Source organism: Pristiophorus japonicus, chromosome 5 (assembly GCF_044704955.1).
Source record: "Pristiophorus japonicus isolate sPriJap1 chromosome 5, sPriJap1.hap1, whole genome shotgun sequence".
In the NCBI taxonomy this organism is placed as follows: Eukaryota; Metazoa; Chordata; class Chondrichthyes; family Pristiophoridae; genus Pristiophorus; species Pristiophorus japonicus.
Window position 1 is genome coordinate 24035443 of NC_091981.1, and position 23109 is coordinate 24058551.

Consider the following 23109-nt stretch of genomic DNA (forward strand, 5'->3'; position numbering starts at 1 on the left):
CCTAAATGAACACATCGACCTTGTCTCAAACATTCTGCTACCCATTCCTCTTGTGAAGAAGTACTTTGGAATCCATCCTAAAATTCCTGTGTCCTGTTGTCTTCCTGCCCTGGTGTATCAGTAAGTAGAGGTACAGATTTATTTTTCTGTCCCATTCGTGAATGCATAAAGAGCCCCCACTCCCCCCACTCCAAAATGCCTCATCTCAGGTCATTCTCCATTTGTCTTTAGAAACATAGAAATCTACAGTGCAGGAGGCGGCCATTTCGGCCCATTGTGCCGGCCGACAAAGAGCCACACGGCCCTCGGGTCAGCAGCCATGAAGGTTACATATAAACCTATGAACAAAGACGGAAAGGTAAAGAGCACCCAGCCCAACCAATCCGCCTCACACAACCGCGACACCCCTTGCGAAACATTCTACACCACCCCAACTGGAGCTTTAAATAAGACTTGCATTTAAATAGTGCCTTTCACAACCACTGGACGTCTCAAAGCGGTTGACAGCCAATTAAGTACTTTTTGGAGTGGTCACCATTGTAATGTAGGAAACGCGGCAGCCAATTTGCGCACAGTAAGCTCCCACAAACAGCAATGTGATAATGACCAGATAATCTTTTTTTACGTTGATTGAGGGATCTTTTACGTCCACTTGAGAGGGCAGATGAGGCCTCGGTTTAACATCTCATCCGAAAGACGGCACCTCCGACAATCCACAACCTTCTGATTCGGAGGTGAGGGTTCTACCAACTGAGCCACTGGCTGACTTTGCCCTTACATTTGTCATGGGGTCCATCATTTTCACTCCCATTGGAATCCAAATGACAAGTCCTGGCACAATTATAATTTGTGTTTGATATTGGATGGCATATGGTTAGTATTTTTTCTGATTGTTCCTTTTTCATTCAAATCCTCAATTTAGCATCTTGACTCTCCCTGCCAGATAAAATAAGCTTCATAAACAGCTCTGCATTTCATTGCTCAAAAATGTTTTTGACGTGGAAAGCAATACAACAAACTGCTGCTAGTGACAGGGGAATACTATGTGCACAGACCAGAATGCCTTATCGTTGGCATAATGTGGAAGGCTACCTGATCAAGATGGCAACAACATTCTTTCAGGACAGTGACCTTGTGTGTGTTCCCTATAGGATGATTGGAAGTTCCCATTCACATGTGGAGCTTGATCAAATGGGGAACTTTGTCACAATACTTTCTCGCACAGAATTCTCAGGTTGATCCACTCGATTGGCATGAACACACATGAAAGGCATACTTCAGAAAATCAGTTTATTTACAGTACAATTTTCAAGACAGTCTTGGGAAAAGGACATTTTAGTTCTAAGCCTCAAGTAAATAAAGATCAGATATAAAATTAAACATTTTACTGTACATTTGATAGATTAGGCTTCACCTCATTTACAGAACTCTTTGCAAATGTGAACTTGCCCGATCAGACAACAACATTTTGAGTTCTTTCTTCTAGTAAGAAGCACGCTACTTTCAGTAAATTTACTACTTAAGCACTAGATTAACCTGAATTTTTACATGATTTATTAAACTGTTGCAACATGACATGCTTCATCATTGCATGCATATTTGGTAGTGGCAATAGATGGGTATGGTAGCATAGTGGTTATGTTACTGGACTAGTAATCCGGAGGCCAGCACTAATGATCCAGAGACCTGAGTTCAAACCCGGTCATATGGCAGCTGGGGAATTTAAATTAAATTAAATAAATCTGGAATTATAAAGCTAGTATCAGTAATAGTGACCAAGAAACTACTAACTGGTTCACTAATGTCCTTTCGGGAAGGAAATCTGCTGTCCTTACCTGGTCTGGCCTATATGTGACTCCAGACCCACAGCAATGTGGTTGACTTTTAACTACCCTCTGAATTGGCCGAACAAGCCACGCAGTTGTACCAAACTGCTGTGACAAATTCAGCACTGTGCGAGTAACTTCACCGCACGGGCTGCAGTGGTTCAAGGTGGCAGCTCACCATCAAGGGCAATAAATGCTGGCCTTGCCAGCGACGCCCACATCCTGCGAATGAATATTTTAAAAAAAATTAAGGTAGGAACAAAAGGATTGAGAGGATGTCGGACAAAATGAGTGAAACTTGAGCGGTTCAACATTGACTCAAATCCAAGATGTATTATTACACCTGTATCTTGTACAGAATGAACACTGGCCTTCTTACAATTTCATTGCCATCAGACAATGATGGACAGCAGGCCTTCACAATTGACTTGATGAGCAACATTCAGATTTGATTTTACTGATTTGTGTAGAGGAATATCATAACTTCCACAGCATGTATTATTTTCAATATGAGGTAAAACCTGGTATCTTCCAATTAATTTCCTTAGCTAAGCTACTAAACATGTGGATACAGTCATTTCCAAGTGATGTCACTGTTATAAAAAATATACATCCAGATCATAAGCCTTCACCACAACTGTACAATTTAATTCTTAAAAACACATTCTATCAGCATGTTAATGGAACAAATTTTTAAAAAATTGTGTTTGCCCTTGCAAGCATACAGTTTAACTGGTCGTAGACACCTTCCAGTATCTCACCCAGGTGATCCTTATTCGCATGCGAGCTTCAACTTGTGCCAGCAGTCTACTGGACCCAGGAGGCATCATAACCAAGTCTGGCTGGGTCCTCGCTTAACATCCATACGTGCACACTTCCTGCAGAGGTTGCTGGATAGCAGATTAGAAGTGGAAACCCTAACCGATTGTCCTCTTTCCTCACCTTGGGAATGGTGGTCAATTTTAGCGTCCCTTCGTCACCCCAGATGAGATTAGCTAACTCAACACAGACCAGAGATTGAACAGGGGACTTTCCTGGTCTCAATGGCTCAGCTACTCACTAACTAAACTTGCTGAGCCACTGGGGAAAGAAAAACGAACTACTTCACACAAGGGTCGTCAGTGGTTGATCGGTGTGGCCCCCCTGATGGTTTGTACGCTTTTTATATTCACCTTCCTCGAAGTCATGTTGGACTGCATTGCTCACATACATATCGTTCCCAATTCTCTTCAAATCTCTCAGTGTCAGGATACTCATTACTGCACTTCCGCAATACAAGCAAGCAGAAATTAAGCCAAATAAAGCTACGGCAGCATCTCCTCCCTGAACATCACAATTCATAAAGTTATAGCCACGGCCTGCATACAAACGGTGTCTTAACCTACAGGTCTCTGTGCTATTTACCTGAATTATAAGATGCAGGTAAAGTCCAACGCCCACTATATACCCGATGAAGGCAAGAATATTAAACACAAATTCAGCTTTGAGAAATTTTGAGGAGATGCGGTGAAGAGGTTTAGCGCCACCCACTAAAAAGAGAAGGGTGAGAGAACCTGCAACAATGCTAAAAACTACCCCTCCATAAACACATGGGGATCTCATTTGACTATATTTCATATCGAGTTCCCGGACCTCCTTCAGCTCAGTGCCTTGGAAAGGGCTATATGCTGAATCAATGCTGAAAGCACCTGCCCCAAGTCCTCCCATAGACGTGTACCCAGATATTGCCGAGTGGGAAGCAGCCACACAGATCAGGACCAAGAGATTGGTTACAATTTCAGTAAACTGAAAGACACCTGTAAACAAAACGCAAACATTTTAAAACCATGCAATCATATAAAATCCTTTTACATTTTGTAACGGTTAAATATTGCAGTAACAGGGCAGCAGCCCTCGCCTCTGAGTCAGAAGGTTTTGGGTTCAAAGTCCCACTCCAGAGACTGGAGCACAAAAATCAAGGCTGACTCTCCGGGGCAGTGCTGAGGGAGCGCTGCACTGTTGGAGGTGCCGTCTTTCCGACGAGACGTTAAAACGAGGCCCAACCTACTCTCTCAGGTGGACGTAAAAGATCCCATGGCACTATTTCGAAGAAGAGCAGGGGAGGTCTCCCCGCTGTCCTAGCCAATATTTATCTATCCCTCAATTAATATCACACACAGATTTTCTGGTCATTATCACATTGCTGTTTGTGGGAGCTTGCCTTGGGCAGATTGGCTGCCACGTTTCCTACATTACAACTTCATTGGCTGTAAAGTGCTTTGGGACGTCCGGTGTTCGTGAATGGTGCTATATAAATGCAAATCTTTGGGGGAGAAATTGGCGTCCTCTGCGTCTCCAGTTAGCGCATTCCAGGGGTGGGGGGGGTGGGCAGTAGTGGTGCGCTAGCGGCTTTGCAACCGGGCGCGGAGAGAGTACCAACGCCCGCAAACATCCCTTGCAGGTTAGCGGCAGTAAATCCAAACGCCACGATCTCCTGCGCCCCGGAGATCGTGACATCATCTGGTGCGCAGCGCCGTGGGAGTAAACTTCGCTGGGCATCAACACCGGCAGCTGCAGGAGGCGTTGCAAGGTAGGCCGGCTGCTTGGAGAGCGGTAGTTGGTGATTGCCGGTGAGGTAGGGGAAATCTTTTTATTCAGCCCTCAGCTCACTTTTTCAAATTTTCTTCCGCTTGGGGCTGATCGGCGCGGATCGCGGGTGCCATCGCCGAGGACGGGACATTGTGCCACGCTCTGCCACTATCGCCCCTCTCGCCTGGTTTAGCGACCCAAGGGAAGTGATGGAGCACTTCCCTCCTGGAGCACTAAACCAGAAGTTTGTATCCTCTAGAATTGGGAAGCGTCCGGCGATACCTTCGCGCTCCCGCAAAAGTTATCGCCCAAATGGGGCGCTACTCAATTTCTAGCCATTTCGTTCTTTCTTTCCTTGACCCGGGAGTGCATTTTTGCTGATACTGGTTACCGAAAGTGCTCTATGCTCCACGGAAACTCTGGACCTTGATGAGTGCAAGAAATATGAATAAAAGGGCATAGACAAGGAAAAGAAAAAGAGAACAAAATCCAGAAGCAAAAGTATAAAACATTTTGTTTTGACTATAATTTTATTAATTTTAAACTAATTTTATTTTAATTTATTTAAAATGGGGATGGGGTGGAGATAGAGAGAGGATGCCGATTAAGAGTTTTACCTCTACTTTGTACTGATTGATCACATGGTCATGTTTAATGATGCAAGTATCTTTTTGGATGGGCGTGTAAACATACGTGCGGAGTCGGACAACATTTTTTTAAGCATGGTACTTTCAAAAGCGTGATTTGTAACTGAAAATAAGTTTTTTTGGTATTTAAGATATACACAAAGGTTTTGATGAATCTAAAGATAACTAAAATATGTCCACTTTTTGATGCCAATATTCTTATATTATATAGACATTGAGATCACAGATTGTCAATATTTGTCAACGAATTCTTCAAACTGGTAGATTGATTGGGTGTTAATAATTGGTTGATAAAATGATTAGCATGTGTTTATCAAACCATGTAAAGTGCAACATCCCCACCGACACCTGAGAATCCCTGGCCAAAGACGGCCCTAAGTGGAGGAAGAGCATCGAGTCTCATCGCCGAGAGCATGCAGAAAACAAGCGCAGGCAGTGGAAGGAGCGTGCGGCAAACCAGACTCCCCACCCACTCTTTCCTCCAACCACTGTCTGTCCCACCTGTGACAGAGACTGTAATTCCCGCATCGGACTGTACAGTCACCTGAGAACTCACTTTTAGAGTGGAAGCAAGTCTTCCTTAATTTCGAGGGACAGCCCATGATGATGATGATGATGACATGGTTTGACACTCTCGTAGCCAGTGGCTAAATTAATTCACAAATTTAGTTTGATAAAGGCATTTGTTGACAATAGCTGCAGTTTCAAAGTTTGTCAACTTTTATGTAGATTGTACAAGGGGCTGGATTTACAACTGCCATAAACCGAAGACTTGCTGACAAAAAAAACCAATGTTATTAATTTCATTGTGACCTACCACTAGTGCGTTTGCTCTCATCCTTAGCTCACAGCACATAAAGTGTCAGATTTCTGTTATTAAAAGAAATACTATTACCCACTGAGCCTGCTCATGATCTGAAGACTTGCAAGTAAAGGCAAGCTGTAGATTGCAGAGCTAATGAATTTAGCATTGTTCTTTAGAGAAGTACAGTATTACATTCTCACCTCATTCAAGACATGCAGTAGAAAACAGCCTGCTATTTCACTCCCCCTTAAAACAGGCACACGCCTTCAGGCTTGTGCCCATGGCTCTTGCATTGACTATTATGGTTTCAATTCCTCAAAAAACAAAACTAGAACATTTTTCCATTTCAGGTACTTGGGAAAAATTCTACTTCCATTTTTAGAATTCTGGAATTCACTCTCTCCATTTTCAATAGTCGTGTTGTTTTGGCAATGAAAAGTTTGAGAACTCAGTACCTGGTATGCAGACTATAATCAATCTCTTATATTCCACCTAGCTCTTGCAAAATCTTCTACACTTTTAAGGAGACATCAATGTATATTCTGTAGCAAATTATATTTAATTCGATGTAATAAAGAACACTTATAAAAAGGAAAAAAAGCAGACAATTTATTTTCTTAAATAAAATACAGCATGAAGTTAAAATACACACATTACCCAAATCTAAATGTTACTATTTAACATTTATGTTCAAGTTTAATGTGCGAGCCTGAAAACAAATTTCCCCCATTCATAAACAAGTTATTGCAAAAATTTGCATCTCTGAAACCAAGCCAATTTATCTTCATATCACATTTTACAGTTTACAAAAAAAACATTGGATTTGTCATCACATTTGTAAAGTGGAGCAACGTTTCTTCATTGCATATAAAAATCAAACATTTTCCTAAAATTGTATTTTATACTAACACATTTCATTGGAGTATGCACTGTTCTGTTCGCAACTCTACAAATGTTATAAAAAGTTAACCAAAACATTTGAGAATAAAAATAATCCTTCAGTGGTTAAGAGGGATAGCTGAAGAGTTGAGCTGAACATTTTTATACCAAACCACCACTTAAAACAACTTGATGCCACATATTCTTCAATACAGAAAACTGTAGTCTTTTATAAAGATACCTATATTCTAAAAATACAGTTCTAATCTATATATCCAAAAATCTTTCAAAGCTGTACTTAATCCAACTACTACTATTCACAAAGATACTGTATGCAACAGCTTGGCTTCAGAAAACATCGAGCTGGGTTTGGAGTAAACAGATATAAATAGTTGTCCACTTACACCCATGAGGAAATTAGTATTAAATGCATAGTGAAGAAACTCATGTTCTTATCTTAATTACAAAACTAAAATAGTGAAGATAATGTAGTACTGGTTTTCTGCCACTATTTGTAGATGTTACAAGAGTAATTTCTACTTACAAATTGAGAAACTGGTACCTGCCCACTACTTTTGCAGCCTGGAAGAGTCCCTTTTCCACTTTTATGTGGAGTGCGAGAGGTTGCAGCCCCTCTTCAATTATTTGAAGGGGCTGCTCCTCAACTTCTGGGTGAACTTCAGTCCCATGCTCCTGATCTTTGGCCACCTGGTGCAGAGGGGAGCGGGCAAGTCAGGACCTCCTCATGGGTCAGCTTTTGGGTCTGGCCAAGGTGGCCATCAACAGGTCCAATCGGCACATGGTTGGGGGAAACCATCCTCCCCGACTGCCCGCCTCTCTTCCTCGGCTACGGGCGTCCCTGAAGGGGGAGCACACGGTGAGTGTGTGTAGGGAGGGGGGAGATTCTAAGCATTAACCTAACATTGTAATGGTTGCATCTGCAGGTTGTAAAAGCACATTAAAAACTAAAATATACTACACTATACTTTCACCAGTTTGTTGCCAAGGACATGTTATCTGGGCTTTTAAAAACTCAGTCCCCCTAAGCTGGGAAGGGTTCCTACTTCAGATTTTCTGGCAGTACATCCATGTGTGAACATTGTGCAAGGAGGATTGGGTTGAGCTGCGATGCCCTCCCCAGTCAGATAGTTTACCGACACTCATCACCTAGACTTACACATGGAGAGTAGCTACTCCAGGAAGGCAGCACTTGTAGAATTCTACTGAGGCAAGGGTCAGCACCTTAAAAAAATACCGGTGAGAAAATTTCAGGACCGTAGTGAAAATAAGCTTTGAAATACTGTCCCACTTTTCGCTTCAGCTAGTTGCATTATCTATTCTATCCTTGTTGATCGGGAAGGTAGATGTCCCCAGGTATAATCGCGCATTGATAACTCGCTCTGGTCTGGCAAAAGTGGGGTCCTGGTATTTTTTAAGGCGCTGACCCTTGCTGCAGTAGAATTCAAATACAAAGTCAAAACCATATTGTCATCAGACTGCCACTAAAAGAGATCTTATGTAAACCAATAAATAAAATGAGATTCTGGAGCTTCAACCATCTTTAACAAAGCAAGTGGAAAACTGACCTATAATTGTGTTCGTATCATTTTATTGTGAGCGTTACACCATGGAAGGCTTTCCATTGGCTCTGCAAGATCATAATATTAACTTAAATATATGTAACAGGGTGATATTGCTCTAGACAGAAGTAAACATGCAGTTCTGAGTGAACTGTGGGATTGATAAATGCTGTCGTGGTCAATATGGCATCTGTAAACCAGTTTTAAAATCACAAATGAAAAGTGCTGCAAGATTGAGATTAAGGCCTTAGGGTTCCGCTCCTACAGCATGGAAGAGAATGTATACTGTCTACTCCTGCTCATTCAAAATTGTATTTTTCCTTGATTAAACAAACAAATTATCTAGTAGTTTAAATTAAGCAATTTTAACAGTACTGGAGGTGTTTTTTTGTTGATCGATTTCTCTTTAAATTAATAGGTAATTTGAATTAAGAAATTCTTATCCATTTGAATTATCATCTACTTTCTTTCTTGAAGAAACAAAATCCGTGAAAATGATAGGGATGGACAATGTAATATTTCAACAATATAAACTGTAACATAATTAATGGATTCTTTTGTCCTAAAACTCAACAGTGAATGTTAAATACTAAAAAAACAAAATAGCATCAATCCCCAAGACTGTTACATCCAGTAACATATTATTTCACACTCATCCTTTTTCCACCAGCCTTACATAAGTATACACACCATTCCCAAAATGTCAAAGACCTCAGACATTCCTCAGTAATCCAATCAAGAAGCTATGGTGACCACTTGCCCAATTTTCTCTCTGACCTTCCCCCACCCCCAAATTAAAAACTTGCTCCCTGTAGAATGGAGGGAGTAAATCTGTATCCTATCACTATGTATTACACTCCGTAACCTCCCAATAGCCTGTCGTGTATCCTGTTTGCACATTTATCATCATCCGTGAGCTTTCCTGTCTTAGCTTTCCCAAAATTTACATTTGGCTGAAATTCTATCAGTAACATCCCAGCGTTGCTGGGTAACACCAAATAGCAAGTTTGTCGTGTTCTCCCCCCACCAATTTAAGTTATATAAATCAATCACATTGTGTTACAATTGTAAGAAAATCACTACTAACATAATGGGCCTAACTTTCGGGTGGAGTTGCTCCAATTTTTTTGGAGCAACTAGTTTAGTTTGGAGTATCTTCGAAATCGCAATTCTCGGCATTTAGTTTGCTCCAGTTCTAGTGAGTTAGTTTAGTTTAGTTTTAGTTCAGTTTTCTTTTCAAAAAGGGGTGCGTCCTGCCACTTAGGCCTGTTTTGCAAGTTTAGGCAGCGAAAACTTACTCCAAACTAACTTAGAATGGAGTAAGTGTCCACTTTTGTAAGTTCTGAAAAACCTTATCTTGAGTTAAGTTCAGAGCAGGCACAGCTAGAGACTGGGGGTGGGAAGCATTAAACACAAAGAACTAAAGCATTAAACACATCACATATAATGGCCTAAAATCTCTTGTGATGATATTTTGCCTTATATCTGCTGAGTGAGGACAGTTGTTTCTCTTTTTATAAATAAGCAAGTGTAGGCTCCTGACTGAGGCAAACACATCAACATCAATGGTGGGGAGGTGGGGGGGGGGGGGGGGAAGAGAGGGGAGGGGAAGAGGGAAGTTGGAGGATTTTCCAAAGCACTAGACACCTTCACAACAACATTAAAGAAGCATAAGTACATTTAAAGCACTAAGCACTAAACAAAGCACTACATTTAAAGCACCAAGCACTAAATGAAGCACAAAAAATAAGAAGCAATTAATTAACAAATAAAAAATAGAAGGAACCCTGCACCTAAAGCACCAAGACCAAAGTAATAAGCAACCAATCAATAACAAATAAAAAATAGAAGTCCTACCTTTATGTGAAGGGAAGGTGTTTCTGTCAGACTCTGTTTCTGTCTGCCAATGTCTCTGTCAGTGTCTCTGTCAGTGTCTCTGTCAGTGTCTCTTTCTCTGTTTCTCACAGTGAGGGGTGGGGGGGGGGGGGGGGGAGCTGAACCAGAAGGGGGGGGGTGGCTGAACGTGCGGGTGGGGGGGGGGGGGGGGGAAGCTGAACGGGGGTGGGGGGGGGGCAGACAAACGTTGTGCATTTACTCAATACCAGAAAACACGTACTTGAAAGATGATGTATGGTACTAATATTTTACCAGAAACAGCAGCTATACTCGAAGGGAGCATTGATCAACAACGCAAAATCCGCTTTTCCACATGACGATTTCACAGTTTGCAATAAAAACATTTTTTTAATTAATGCTAGTCAATTAACTTGCAGCCTACAGCCAACTTGATATAATGCGTTGTGTTGTGTTTTTTTAGTTGTAAATTTACACTTGCAAACAATGCACGAAAAAGGTGCAGAAAACAGTAACAGGGCTGACCACTGGAGAAAATAATATCCACGTGGGAAATGTTTTGCTGCAGGCTGAACGTGGAGGGGCTGTTCAGGAGGCTGAACTGCAGAGCATCGGTTTGCGAGGTGCTACTGCACATGCGCGCACACTCTAGCGCGCATGTGCAGAGGTCCCAGCACTGTTTTCAGCGCCGGGACCTGGCTCCGCCCCCACCCCACCCCTTGTGCTGCGCTATGCCGAGCCCGAAGACGTCCCGAGGAGCTCGGAGAATTAGCAGGCAAGTTTTCGGCACCTTCTCATTCTAGAAGGTCGGCGTACCTTATGAAGGTGCGCCGTTTTTACAGTGGACAGAAACTTGAGCCCAATGAAACTATAAACAAGGATGTCAAATGTTTGCATTAGAGCAACAGTAAATTTCCAAAACACTTTTGTACTTAACACAGCAAACCCCTACATGAACAGACAATATATTTTTTATAAACTGAACAATAAAAGAGCAGATACAATATTTCCATATATCTTTAGTCCCCCAAATTATTAATTTTTCACCTACACATCACACTGCCTCAATACATTTGCTAAATAAAACACTAAAGAATGTAAACAAAATAGCTGCCATCAACTTTAAGGTAGTAATTTGTCTCAAGGTTTCGATAATATTGATAAATAAATCATACTCTGTGCTTGGGGTTACCTTAATGGCAGTCCACGCAGAATTACCTCCTGCTGCTGAACACACATCTACCAAAATGCCACGGATCGTTTTCTCTTCCAGCATGTTCATTCTCGTTAAGTGACTAAATCTTATAAAATGAGGCTTGCGTATCTTCCAGTTTCAAAGGGCCTATGTCCAAAAAGTTAACTTTTCCCTTTTATTTTCAAGTAACATGAGAGCATTGTTTTTATTCCTTTGTAACATGCTCTCATTTTTGTGTGTTTCTATATCATTGCTCTTACAATAAAGTTCCTTCAACTAGATGTTGAAAGTTCCAGTGTAACAAAGCAATTTGAAATTGCTTGGGATAGTAAGTGAAATATCAGAGCTCAAGACCTAATGGTTATAAAGAATTCCAATATATAATGGCATTGGAAATTGATAAAACTTTTGGCCTGTAGAAAATTTGGCCTTTCAAAATATATCTGCCATCACATGATGATTCAAGGTGAAGTATAGGAAAATGCGAACACAATCATATGATTTTTAAAAAATTTATTCATTCACAGGATGTAGGCATCGCTGGCAAGACCAGCATTTATTGCCCATCCCTAATTGCCCTTGAGAAGGTGGTGGTGAGCCGCCTTCTTGAACTGCTGCAGTCCGTGTGGTGAAGGTGCTCCCACAGTGCTGTTAGGGAGGGAGTTCCAGGATTTTGAACCAGTGACGATGAAGGAACGGTGAAATATTTCCAAGTCAGAATGGTGTGTAACTTGGAGGGAAACTTGGAGGTGATGGTGTTCCCATGTGCCTGCTGCCCTCGTCCTTCTAGGTGGTGGAGGTCACGGATCAGTGCAATATCAGTGGCAATTACATCCAGGGCTACAAATTTCATTTTTAGCTTAGCTGTGCTATAAATCAGATATAGCACTTGCTGTAGAAGAACCATCCTGTGGCATCTGGCACAACTGGTCTGCAGCAGAGCTTTCAAAGCAAGTGACTTCACATATTGAATGTTCCTGAGAATTCTCTGCTACTTCAAGGGGTTGCAAAAGGATGGAGGGACAAAACAAATCTCAATGTATATTTGAGAAGCAGCAGAAGGCTAGTGCCACTTCAACGGGTTAATGATAGTTGGACCTAAACATATAGGAGGTAATTTCACAAGTCCGCACTCCCTAGTCAGGAGCCTCACGGAGTACAATCTCCAAAAACAAACTGCATAAACTCTGACAAAGACTGCATCAGTATTCTGTATTTACATTGTTAACCTACCTCCTTCAGAAATCCCAACTTCAATGGTTTACGAAGAAATGCAGCTTTTACACATGTATTAAAAAATTCTTACATTATATATCACTTCTTTTCTATAATAGCTTATATATGAATTTGTTCAATTCATCTCAATCATGTCAACAGTAAAATTGCAGTTATGCAAGAGACTACTGGCATATATGTACACATCTAGTTTTGAAACAGAGGGCAAAAAGCCATGTCTGACGTATCCATAACACAGCACTAACTTCCATTACACTTTGTCGAATCAGCAGAATATGTCTTGTTATATTAAATAAAGTGTTATGATCAATTCAAATTTACCATTTTGCGGTCCGTCACCCGATTGCACGTACTATTTTTTGTTTTATTTCAGCATTTGAAGAGGGGAGTCTTTCCATTACATCACTGCCAAATAAGGGGTAGGTATTTCCAAACAAATGTGGGGAATAAATAAATAGGGTCATTGAATAAACTTATTCCGACACCATCTTACCCACCTCACAGTATCTGGTTCAAGAACAGAGTTTGTGGTGCTCTTGAAGCAAGTCATGCTCTTCACCAGGGAGTGGATTGTGGTGTGGGCAAAGTGGAATCAAATGCTAAAAGGTGCTGATTTACCTCAACTTTTACTTACAATAATGTTTGAAAGTGAGCGATGTATTACGGAGCTGCTTTGGAGGTGGAGTTCCACGTAAGAAATGTTGATCACAAACATATATGAATTACAACATGTCTAAGACACCCACAGTTAATGAATGCAGTTGTGGATATTAATCAGGATGATGAGGCTAGCAACCATTTAGACCAGAGGTGTCACACATATGGCCCAAAGTGTGCTGTGGCGTGTCTCCGAGCACTGCTTTCAACAGGAGGAGAAGAGTCAGGCGATTGGGACTCAAGGGATCAGGGAGAGAGTAACAGGGAACTGGGGAGAGAGCAACTGGGGACTCGGGGGAGGGATGGAGACTTGGGAATGGTTGTCAGCAGTATGGGGCTTGGGCGGCGGAAGAGAGAGAGAAACCAGGGTCTAGGAGTCAGGGCGGTTGGGATATGGGGGAAAAGAGAGGACTGGAGAATGGGGTGAGAATAGGGCCCAGCATTTCCTGCAGAGCCAGGAGCAGAAGAAGCAACATGGTGAGTGGGAGTGGCGCTGAGAGAGGAACAGCCAGTCAAAGGGTGAATGGAGCCTGGTAACATTACTCTGGGTAAATAGTGAACCACTGGTGGGGTGGGGGGAGATGGGGGCGAATGGGGAACAAAGTGACGGAGACTGAGGATGCATGCGAGGAGCTGCAGGCCCTAATTTTACATCACGTGCTCCAATACATTGAGGAGATGCAGGAGGGCTGAGTGCAGACTGGCAGCGGGCCACAATAGTGCTGTTGTACTGCGAGGAGCCCTCCTCCTCCACGCTCCACACAGGGGGAAGTAATAAAAACTTTCCCTCGCATTTCTTCAGCGGCCCCTTTGAGGACCAATGTAGAACTGGAAAGACTAGTTGGAACTTGCACGACGCATGCTCCACCTGATCTGCCATGGATTTTGAAGAAGGGACCTCAAACAGCCACTGGACCCTTCTTTGAGTATTTACAATTGATCCAATGCTGATTTCAGGCAATCATCAGGTAGCCTAAAGACAGTGAGGACCAATGTGATTAAATATGCCGTCGTGCAGATTAGGTAGGACCTTGCGCCCAGAAATTGGTATACGTCCAACTCATTTTACGCCCAGAAAACAGGCAAACTGCATACATATTCTATCCCAATGTCTCTAAATAACTTCTGCTAATTGTGGCTCACGGCAAGTGCCAGGCTGTCGGACCAGGCCCACCATGTAAATTCAGTTTGACACCCCTGATTTAGGCAAAAGGACACCAAATAAAAAGAAAAATTGATGGCAAATCATCTTTAATCAGCCTGCAGCCAGTATTCATGGATAGTTGGGAAAAAATCTAATTGGATTACCGTAGATTTTCTTCCTTTCTCTCTAATGAGGCTCATATATCCACCCTGCTCCAGCCTACGTACACATTAATGCCGTAAGTTAGCTGTCCTGTTACTTAGTATGCTTCAACAGTGCAGGAATAACAGTTACCCTTTTCTTTAAAGTCAAAATTAAGCCTGTAGGTGAAGCCCAAGATAAAGCATTATTTAAAACTCAGGTAGCAACTGCAGGAATTTAACCAATTTTCAGCTTACAGAATCTAGTCCATAAAATTAGCATTGGATTTCAGTGTTCTCTAACCCCACGGTTGACCGAGTTGGCAGTTCTTGCCTGTTAAACTGGCTGCAGGCTGATAAAGGACCAACGTCCGAAAACCAAAAATTATGCAAATATATCTTTGCCATTTGTATTATTAAAATGGCGCTTTAATTTTGGACCAGTAACCCCCAAGCTTATATGTATGAAAGGTCAGATTTCATTGGCACCATCTCCGGGGAGGTAGCTTGTTTCTGCACAGTAGAAGTCCCTGGAGATTTGGTATGTTCTGGTTGTGCCGCCTGCATCTCTCGGTAAGCCAACACTCCAAACACTACACTGGCAATGTAAACAATTATCAGCATCACAGCAAAGATGGAAACTGCAACTTCTGTGCCTAGTATGGCACATTTCACTGAGCTGTAGCCATGTCGATTGTAGAGCGACTCCCTCTGCTTGCACGTATCAGTGGCATTAATTTTATGAATGAAGTGGAGGTACAAGGCCACTCCTATGATGTAGGCCACAGCTGCGAGAGCCTTCAGTACACATTCTATAATCAGGATGTTTGAGTATTTACTGTGGTGCATGGAGGATCTGTTGTGCTGTATTACGCACCCGACAACAAGAAAGGCCACAGCAAATGAAAACAGAACAGCACTAAGCCCTACTACACAGTACACAGTGGCCGACTTCATCTTGTTGTACTGTACATCTAGTTCGCCGATCTGTTGTATTTCGTGATTTAGAAATCCACTGTTGGCATAACCCATGTTGTAATAATAGGCACTCCCGAAGCCGCCAATACTATCGAAGCCTGCAGAGGCACTCTGGGTTGCTGCAGCACAGATCAGTACCACCAGGTTGAGAATGATTTCAAACATCTGCAACAATCCTGCAACAACCAGATTGAGGAAGTTGTTAATGGGAAAATACAGCACACTCAGTCCCAACACCTCACCAGAACACTAATACAAAAGCAACATACTGCGGGTGCTGGTATCTGAAATAAAAACAGGAAATGCTGAAAATCTTAGCGGGTCGGGATAGCATCTGTGGAGGGAAAAAGAGAGTTAACATTTCGGGTCGATGACCCTTGGTCAGAACTGCCGAATGTTCGAAATGAACAGGTTCTTAAGGAGCACTGAAAGGGGGAGGGGAGGAAAGAACAAAAGGGAAGGTCAGTGATCGGGTGGAAGACAGGAGAGATTAGAGAGACAAAAGGGATAATGGGCCAACTTGAGATGGTAATGGCAGAAGTTAGAAAAAGATTTGTCTAGATAGGGTGCGAATGGAAGAATAATGACCAGCTGCCATAGGAGACCGAGAGAAAAAAATTACATAAGATGGGGGGGGGGGGGAGTTAAAAAAGGAAGAAAGGGAGCCAAATATGGGCAGAGGGTTATGGTCTGACATTGTTGAACTCAATGTTGAGTCCAGAAGGTTGTAAAGTGCCTAAACGAAAGATAAGGTGCTGTTCCTCGAGCTTGCGTTGAGCTTCACTGGAACAGTGTAGGAGTCCGAGGACGGAGCTGTCAGAGTGGGAGTGGAACGGGAAATTAAAGTGACAGGCGACTGGAAGCTCAGGGTCACGCTTACGGACTGAACATAGCTGTTCCGCAAAGCGGTCACCCAATCTGTGTTTGGTCTCCTCAATGTAGAGGTGACCACATCGTGAGCAGCGAATACAATATACGAAATTGAAAGTACAACAAGTAAATCACTGTTTCACCTGGAAGGAGTATTTGGGGCCCTGGACAGTGGGAAGAGACGAGGTAAAAGGACGTTGCATCTCCTGTGCTTGCACAGGAAGGTGCCATGGGAAGGGAAGGGGCTGTTGGGGATGACTGAGAAATGGACAAGGGTGTCGTGGAGGAAGAGGTCCCTTTGGAATGCTGAGCGGGGAGGGGAGGGGAAGATGTGATTGGTGGTGGGATCACACTGGAGGTGGTGGAAAATGATCCGTTGAACGTGGAGGCTGGTGGGGTGAAAGGTGAGGACAAGGGGAATTCTGTCATGGTTCTGAGAAGGAGAGGAAGGGGTGAGAGCAGAGATGCGGGAAATAGAACGGACATGGTCAAGGGCTATGTTAACCATGGCGTAGAGGAATCCTCCGTTGAAGAAAAAGGAAGGCATGCCAGAGGCACTAGTGTGGAAGGTGGTGCTGTCAGAGCAAATGCGAAGGAGAAACCGGGAGAATGGAATGGAGTCCTTGCAGGATGCGGGTTGGGAGGAAGTGTAGTCCAGTTAGCTGTGAGAGTTAGTGGGCTTATAGTGGATGTTTGTCACTAGTCTACCCCCAGAAATGGAGACAGAGAAATCCAGGAAGGGAAGGGAAGAGTCGGAGATAGACCATGTGAAGGTGAGGGAAGGGTGGCCCTTCCTCGACTTCTCTGCCTCCATTTCTGGGGATAGACTATTGACAAACATTCATTATAAGCCCATGTCTTCCTTTTTCCTCAACGAAAGATCCCCCTCCGCCATGGTTAACATGACCCTCGACTATGTCCGTTCTATTTCCTGCATCTCTGCTCTCACCCCTTCCCCTCCCTCTCAGAACCATGACAGGGTTCCCCTGGTCTTCACCTTTCACCCCATCAGCCTCCACGTTCAACAGATCATCCTCTGCCATTTCCGCCACCTCCAATGTGATCCCACCACCAATCACATCTTCCCCTCCTCTCCCCGCTCAGCATTCTGAAGGAACCTCTCCCTCCACGACACCCTAGTCCATTTCTCAGTCATCCCCAGCACCCCCTTCCCTTCCCTTGGCACCTTCCTGTGCAAGCACAGGAGATGCAACGTCTTTTTACCTCCTCCCTTCCTCTGTCCAGGGCCCCAAATACTCCTTCCAGGTGAAACAGCGATTTACTTGTACTTCTTTCAGTTTTGTATACTGTATTCGCTGCTCATAATGTGGTCACCTCTACATTGGGGAGACAAAGCGTAGATGGAGCAATCGCTTTGCTGAACACCTCCATCCAGTCCGTAAGCGTGACCCTGAGCTTCCGGTCGCCTGTCTCTTTAATTCCCCGCTCCACTCCCACTTCGATATCTCCATCCTCGGACTCCTACATTGTTCTAATGAAGCTCAACCCAAGCTCGAGGAACAGCACCTCATCTTTCGTTTAGGCACTTTACAGCCTTCTGGACTCAACATCGAGTGCAACAATTTCAGACCATAATCTCTGCCATTTTGACTCCCTTTCCTCCTTTTTTTTTTTTAAAACGCCCCCTGATCTTATGTAATTTTTTTCTCTCTGTCTCCCATGGCAGCTAATCATTATTCCACCATTCGTACCCTATCTAGACAAACCTTTTTCTAACTTCTGCGATTACCATCTCAAGTCGGCCCATTATCCCTTTTGTCTCTCTAATCTCTCCTTTCTTCCACCCTATCACAGACCTTCCCTTTCCTCCCCTCCCCCTTTCAGTGCTCCTTAAGAACCTGTTCATTTCGAACATTCGGCTGTTCTGACGAAGGCTCATCGACCTGAAACGTTAACTACACTTTTCTCTCCACAGATGTTGCTTGACCCGCTGAGATTTCCAGCATTTTCTGTTTTTATCTTACCAGAACAGACCACTACAGGATATAATGGAGAACCAGAGTGCATAAGAGAAATGGTCCATAACTAGCCTGTATTATAGTTAAAAAAGTACTTGGTAATAAATACTAGAATATACAGCTCTTAGAAATTGCTATAAAGATTAGATTTTTCAATGTGGTTTTAATAGATAAACTTATGGATCAAGCAACAATGTTATAACATAAATGCTACACAGCATTAAAATGCGCCTGTTTTTCTTGTATGTAATTTGTATTGTTGATACTCTAGTCTAAATGATACCAATGAAATCTGATGTGTTGATCGCCTTTGTAGTGTAAATTGGTGCCTTTAAGTTTAATTAAACACAGCAAGATATAGTTATGCAACTTATAGGTTCATTTAACTGTTCAGGACTAGGAGACAATAAAACAAAAAACTTCAGATCCTGGAAATCCAAAATGAAAACTGAAAATGGTATAGGTCAGGCAGCATCTGTGGTGAGAACAGATTAGTTAACATTTCAGGCGTGGACTCTTCATGAACACAGTCTTGACAAACTGTCCACATCCAAGACGCTAACGCATCTTTTCTCTCCACATATGCTGCCTGACCTTCTGTGTGTTTCCAGCATCTTCAGTTTTTAAAACTGCATACATTGGTATAGTCCAATCTAGTTCATGAACCGAGTTCAGGTTACACTGGAAAAGTGCACAGCATTACAACTCTGGAGTTGCAGTTTGCATTCCTAGACCTCTCTGCTACTTGGCTGTTATTATGCAGGTCCATGGTAGCTTGCAATCTGCCGTGTACCTTCAACTTCCATCGCACTGCAACAATATGCTAACTGTCCTCCCACCCAACAGTGATTAAAGTGAGCCCAAAGCGAGATGGCTAAAATTAACGTGGTTTCTGCTGTGAAATCACGGTAATCTACAATTTGTACAAATATGCCTACAAAGTTACCTGCTTCCCTAATGAGACCCCATTCACTTGGCATTAATCTAGTTTTATTGCTTTTACCAGGACCAGTAGGCTTTTGCGCAAAAGATGCACCAAATACAGCACATCATCTTATTCCTTATCCTGGCGTCTGTCTTCGATATGATTAATGAGATAGTGTTCTCGAGGAATTCGGGGTACAACGGTCATAGATGGCTATACAATATCTCCTCCAGCCTGAGATAACTTGGTCTATCCACGGAGAGGAAGCAAGGAAAAACATAGAAGTTACAGCAACAGATCATTCAGCCCAACCAGTGTCACATTTACCTCCTCAACCCGGGGAAAGTTCAGACAATAACCTTCAACTTCAGGATCTATTTACACTTCTTCAATGACCTTACAGGGTAGGTCTGCTTTCCAGCTGAACATCACAACTGTACTGCAGACTACCCGTAATGTACAACTGCTCAACCAAAATACACAAACCAGCAGCTTTGAGCACGCTTAATGCAGTAATTGGGGTTCCAGTGACAAATACATAATTTGAGTCTCTCTCCGTTTGACAGCAAGATCTATTATCCTATATTTAGAGGGATGAACTCAAAGCCTTGAGATCACTTCATTAGTGCATTTTGGTACCTAGTTTAGGAAAGCACCATTCAAAATCTTTGGAAGTCAAAGGTAGTGTGAAGAAACGACTAGTAGTAAGCAGTTGTGACTTGTTAAACAGAAGAACTTATCATTTGTTTTACAGACAATACAACTAAAAATTGGTCATATCTGAATCTCTACAATTGGTAACTTAACTTGTGTCCACGAGTTTCCTCACATAATGCTGCAATAGGTTAAGTAAGTCCAATTCTGAGCAATTCATTTCTTGAATTGCCAATTATATTTGAGCACATCACACTCATAACAGTAATAATCAGCAAGGATATAACAAGAATGGGCACAAGAGGTTCTGACGATTTTTTCAGCAAACTAATATCTAAACTTAAAAAAAAATACCATCAGCTGCAGTTCTTTAATTACACAATTACTTATTTGAAAATGAAGGATTCCGATTGGTTTACATATGGTGTTTCTTCCAATCATCCTCCAGCAAGTCGGCAAGTTCATCACTACCATAGGGGGTTAGGCAGCGGCTAGTGAAAGCAAAGGATGAAAAAGTCACAGCAGCAATTCAGACCTCCTCCTCCTCCTCCACTCCCACACCTAGTGGCACAGTTCACACATTTATGCTACCAGGAGACTACAACAAAGCTAGGATCTGTATAAATACACCACACTGCATAGTTTAGAGGTTGCAGAATGTTGCTATATCCTGCATTTACAATTAAAAAGAAATTCACGAAGAACCACAAAATGACCTTTCCAGATTTACAGGCTGAAGAGATTTGAAAGGACTGCAGCACAAATTGAAATCTAACGGAATCTTAATAGGCTTATTCTCACTTGCAGACGCCCTTGGATGAATTTAGAAGGTGGGCAGCCAATTAAAAGATTACTTGCGCGTAAGGTAAGTTATCAAATAGTGACACAGTACTGGTCAAACGTCACGAGGTAGTCTGGTTTTTCTTTCAACATTATTTCAATGTTGCTGCAGTATAGTTGACTACCTGTCCTCTGGTTCTTTGTAAGTGCAGCAAACAGCACAAAATAGATAGAAGGTTGGTACTTTGGAGGTCTTGCTGCTATTGGGGAAGCTGCCTGCACAATGTTGAGCATTGAAAGGACATTCCACCAAGAGTTGGGAATGCAATTAGAGCCATACCACTAATGCTGGAATATAGAGTCTAATATATTCTGTGGCATTACAGAGCACCTAGTTGCAGCATCAACAAAGGCATGACACATATAGTACATTTAGTCTCTAGTTTGTCCTTCCCTCTTAACTGAAATTCCCAAACTCTAGAAAGTCGACTTCAATTCAGTTCAGAAAATAGTAGGAAAGTTCTGACTTAAGGTAACTAGCTTAGAATTTCTAGAAAAGGAAAGAAAAGGAAACGAAAAAAGAAAGAAAATAAAGAATTGCATTTATATAGCGCCTTTCACGACCACCGGACGTCTTAAAGCGCTTTACAGACAATGAAGTACTTTAGGAGTGTAGTCACTGTTACCACAGTAAGTGCAGCAGAGCAGAACTTCTGTCTGCTGCTTTGGTTCGCCCTCCCCCCGCCCTCCCCATGATGACCCCACCCCAAATCCTGGGCCTTTTGGCGGCATATCTGACACGATTCCTGGGGGAGCAGGTAGAAGAAGCGCGTGAACACTCCCACTCACAGAATTTGCTACTCTTTCGTTTCCATGGGGCAAAAACCCAGTGCAGACAGGTTCTGCCCCAAAGCCAGCACTACACCTGAATTCCGTTCCAAGGAGTAAAAGTTCTAGACTACTGTGTCTGCGTGTCGCTCACGCTCGGCTCTACTCAAAACAAAAGCAAATTCAAAATTCTTAATTTTCCCAAGTGGCTAAAAATAAATCTAGTGCATTTTCAGATACATTTTGTTTTGCCTGAAAAATGTGCAAGTCCAAGTACATCTACTATTTACTGCTGGAAAACGTGGCTGACACAAGTCACGCGCCACATGCAAATGCTATAACGTAATGCCTGCTGTACAGCTGTGGGTTAGTCAGTCAAAACTTGTATCACAGTTTCAATATAATGACAACTCAAAATTTACCATGCATCAATGAAAAAGTGCTTACATGGGTGTGGCTTAATAACTCTTTTCTGAAACTAGGCTAGTTAAAACTGGTTTGGTTACCGTAGTTTCTTAAGGGCATATATGGAAACAAACATAATAGAACCTATAAAATCAATTACTGTGCAACAAAACAGAACCATATTTTATTTTTTTCCCTTTTGCTTATCTATAGTTTTGAGCTTCCGACCACATATCTACTCCATCATTAAGTCCACTTATTTCCACCTCCGTAACATCACCCAATTCTGCCTCAGCTCACCTGCTGCTGAAACCCTCATCCATGCCTTTGTTACTTCTACACTTAACTATTCTAATGTACTCCTGGCCAGTCATCACGTTCAACCCTCCATAAACTTGAAGTCATCCAAAACTCGACTGCCCGTGTCCTAAGTCACGCCAAGTCCCGCTCACCCATCACCCCCGTGCTCGCTGACCTACATTGGCTCCTGTTCGTTTAAGCAACACCTCGATTTTAAAATTCTCATCCTTGTTTTCAAATCCCTCCCTACCTCGCTAATCTCCTCCAGCCCCACAACCGCCCGAGATGTCTGCGCTCCTCTAATTCTGACCCCATGAGCATCCCGGATTATAATCGCTCCAACATTGCAGCTGTGCCTTCAGCTGCCAAAGCCCCAAGCTCTGGAACTCCCTCCCTAAACCTCTCCGCCTTTCTACCTCTCTTTCCTCCTTTAAGACACTCCTTAAAATCTACCTCTTTGACCAAGCTGTGCCCAAATATCTCCTTATGTGGCTCAGTGTCAAATTTTGTTTGATAATGCTCCTGTGAAGCGCCTTGGGACGTTTTACATCGTTAAGAGTTTCTATATAAATACAAGTTGTTGTTGTACTATTTTGCTTGTAGCTAATACTTAAACTTCTAAATCTGAAGGGTGCCATGACTGCAGTAATGACGAACTACAGGATCTACAATTTATTAATAGGATAAAGTAGATCTTTCTGTAATCTACTAGAAAATAAGACACATTACCATATATCACATCGTAGGATTTCGACGATTTCATCATGGTGCGATTTATAGTAAAATATTACTGAAGTTAAAGTTTACTGTCAGAAGGTTAAATTCTCTAGCAAGAGGGCTAGTTGATGTGTATTCAAGC

At 42.5% G+C, this 23109-nt stretch overlaps 1 protein-coding gene across 3 annotated transcripts in view; it reads right to left on the reverse strand.

Annotated features, from left to right (window-relative positions):
* Positions 1 to 1315: 1315 nt before the first annotated feature.
* The window catches only part of LOC139263766 (MARVEL domain-containing protein 3), a 39343-nt gene continuing 17549 nt past the window's right edge, over positions 1316 to 23109 (reverse strand). For 2 of the 3 annotated variants that reach the window (XM_070879812.1, XM_070879813.1), the window contains exon 4: positions 14885 to 15685. In XM_070879812.1, the coding sequence (XP_070735913.1) occupies positions 14988 to 15685 (698 nt within the window). In that variant the 3' untranslated portion in view covers positions 14885 to 14987. Of the gene's footprint in view, positions 3623 to 14884; positions 15686 to 23109 lie in introns of those variants that run through there. The other variant, XM_070879814.1, reaches the window with a different exon arrangement.